General features: G+C 47.5%; 1 protein-coding gene across 1 annotated transcript; it reads right to left on the bottom strand.

The window, feature by feature from the left end:
- Positions 1 to 1,185: 1,185 nt before the first annotated feature.
- LOC135901847 (uncharacterized) lies at positions 1,186 to 2,808 on the bottom strand. The gene has a single exon (XM_065431686.2). The coding sequence runs from the start codon at positions 2,794 to 2,796 to the stop codon at positions 1,186 to 1,188; it is 1,611 nt and encodes a 536-aa protein (XP_065287758.2). The 5' UTR covers positions 2,797 to 2,808.
- Positions 2,809 to 3,013: the final 205 nt, after the last annotated feature.

Below are 3,013 nucleotides of genomic sequence, written 5' to 3'. Positions count from 1 at the left end.
TCTGAGGCAAAAATGGTGTTATGCAAGTGCAGTCCTCAAAGGGGGAGCTTGCAGCTCTGTCATTGGACTGGGTCTTGCACTGCTGCACTGATCACTGCTGCCTTTATCCTTTTCACTTTACTGGCCACTGTGGCTTTGGTAACTGTAGCGTGTGAAGATGCCATGGAACAAAAGTCAAGACAACACATCCTGGCATGTGCCGATGAAAGTTGCCATGTGTTATCTTTACTTTTCTTAGCACCCTCTGCAGCGTCGCAGGTCTGACCGCCGCCGTGGTCAGTTGCTTCGCAGCTGCTGGGGACTGAGGGCCGGGGTTTGATTGTGTTGTTCATATAGGAGGTTGTGGCCAAGTACTGCACCAGGGTGGCCAATCCTGCTCTGGTGAGGGAGTGCGTTACCGGTTCTGGTCACCGGGATCAGGCCACACTCCAGGCCTGTTTATGCAATTTTATCAACACGCTGACTTTATTTTAACTCCGGTGGAAAATTGCCGGCACCGGGATTCGAACCACGGACCTCTTGCACACAAGGCGGGTGTTCTACCTCTACGCCACCGCTGCAACTAAGGTTGCAGCGGTGGCGGCATGGCCACAATTAGTACATGACCGGGGTTGTTGAAGAAATATGGGAGAGGCCTTTGCCCTGCAGTGGGCGTAACCAGGCTGATGATGATGATCTTTACTTTTGCTCAGTGGCAATGCAGTGTCTTCAGGAAATTGCAGCTGAGGAAGACACGAAGGCCTGGGTGGAGAAAGATTAAGGAAGTACCATCAGTGCAGCAGTCCATACACAGTTGTAAGCTACCCCGAATCCAGTGTTACAACCAAATGCCACCTTTGCAGGTCAAAGGATGCCATTCAAGCACTCTGGACAATAGTGCTAATGACTGTATTAGTGACAAGATTCTTGAAGCAGATAGCTTGAACATGGCTTGAATAGGTGATTCGCGACAAGGACAATAGAACAAACAAGGACACGTTCCAGCACATAAGAAAAATGAGGAGAGGTGCGGAGACAAAAGGATAACTTTTCTTTGAACATGTCTTTGTTTTTGAATTCCAACTAGCCCAACTGTCGGCCTCATACAGAACAGACATTGTGGCCATTGGACGCATAGCTCTATGGCAGTCAGATGACTGACTACGGCAGTTTGTGTTAATATAAGTCCATCAAACACTGACAGCTTCAGTGAAAGTGCAAAAGAGGAACAACAACATGTTCTTCCTTGTAGTTAAGCCTCAGGCACTGAGCAGTATTTCGGAGGGCATCAAGAGGCCAGACCTTACTTCTATTACTTAAGGTGTTGCAGCGCCAAATATTCAACTTAGACGACTTGAGTGGAAGTTTGAAAAAGTCCCTGGCATGTGGTAAAATCCCACCCTCGAAGTGGTCTCCCATTATTTCCAGAACAACCACAGGAGCACTGTCAATCAGGAAGCAGTCTCCAGGCTTCACATGTTGCAATTTCGGGTCGACTTGGTTCTTGGACGAGTGCCTCAGTTCGGAGATTCTCCTACTTAGCTGTGAAAGTGGCTTGTTGGAAGATCGCAGCAACTTCTTCATTCGTCCAAGATAGCTTTCAAAAGGAAATGCACTAAACTGATCCAATGGGCCATGGTCCCGGCACTGGTCAGCAAGATGAATTAGTGAGTGCACATTGTACACAAGCTGTTTCCTTCCGTATAGCTCACTAAACTCTTGAACAAAGTACCTCAGCACATCTTTGGCGAAATCATTGTATTCACAGTAGTACTGAGGTGATGCTAAAATTCTGACAGCTACATGAAACATTAGAAAATGTTTGTAGTGTGTTGGAGGCAGAAGAGGCTTTAGGACAACAGGCCGCACATAAAGGAGGAATGTGCGAAACTCCGTTGCCTTCCAACGATCCAGTTCTTCTGTACCCCTTGGCTTTCGCTGGAAATATGTTGGAAATGCTTTGGATGCCTCTCGCAAGCTTTCATTTAGTTGGCAACGATACAGTCTGCTCAATCTATTACTGTGGCCTTGGCATACCCAATTCTTTAAGAGTCGTCGCATGACTCCCAGGCAAACGAGGTGCATGTATTCTGACGGGAAAAATGCAATCATGTCGACATCAAGCGATAGGAATGGTGAAAAACCAGAATGGTGGCGCTTGTTCTCTTGAGATCGAAATGATGCATTCGTTCGTGTTGGTGCGTGCAGTTTGGGAAATGTGACCCTGTTTTCAATGTGCCGCCCTTTTTGGCTGCATCGCTCACACGCATAATAGCCAGTTTGACCAACAATACATTTCACGTAGCTCCTTGCTGGAGCATCGCACACCATGGCTTTAATGCTCACCTGTACTCGAACATCTCCTATGCTTAACCCTTCAGACGCAAGCTCCAAGACCTCTCGCACAAATGGCTCTAGATAATCCTGCAGAGATGGTGGCTTCCCTGCACCACAATACACACTTACAACAAATGGTGGTGATGCCTCCACATTTGTAATGCGGCACAAAATGGGCCAAAAGGCAAGCTGGCTACTTCTATAAAGAGGGACTCCATCGATGTTGCCCTGTAGCTTCAGTTCACTTGGAACTACTTGCCCCGGCGGCAACACTTGACGAATTCCTGCTGCAAGGCCAAAGTGCACAAAAGACCCATTTTGCTCCACCTGAGCTTTGCGCTCAGTTCTCAAAACTGTCCTAGCATCCTTTGGAAGGTCAGAGAAGCCTCTTCGACGGCAGAAATCGAGGACATCGTTAATGCATGCATGAGTCATGTTATGTTTGGAAGCAATGACAGCAAACTCTTCACTTGCTGTCATTTGTTCAGGAGATACACGAGACAGCACTGCGCTACAAGTGAGCGCTATTCTCTCATCTGGCCCCGTGCAGCTGTCTGAAGCAACAAAGTCATCAGACTCATCCCAAGATTTGCTACGTTGGAGACTACCTTTGTCACTTGAGCTACTATCAGAGTCGCTGTGCTCACGTGAAGACATATCCACAATTTCTGATTGGAATTCTTCAACAAAAGGTGCA

This window comes from Dermacentor albipictus, chromosome 7 (assembly GCF_038994185.2).
Source record: "Dermacentor albipictus isolate Rhodes 1998 colony chromosome 7, USDA_Dalb.pri_finalv2, whole genome shotgun sequence".
Classification (NCBI taxonomy): domain Eukaryota; kingdom Metazoa; phylum Arthropoda; class Arachnida; order Ixodida; family Ixodidae; genus Dermacentor; species Dermacentor albipictus.
This window is presented reverse-complemented; position numbering and strand designations above follow the sequence as displayed.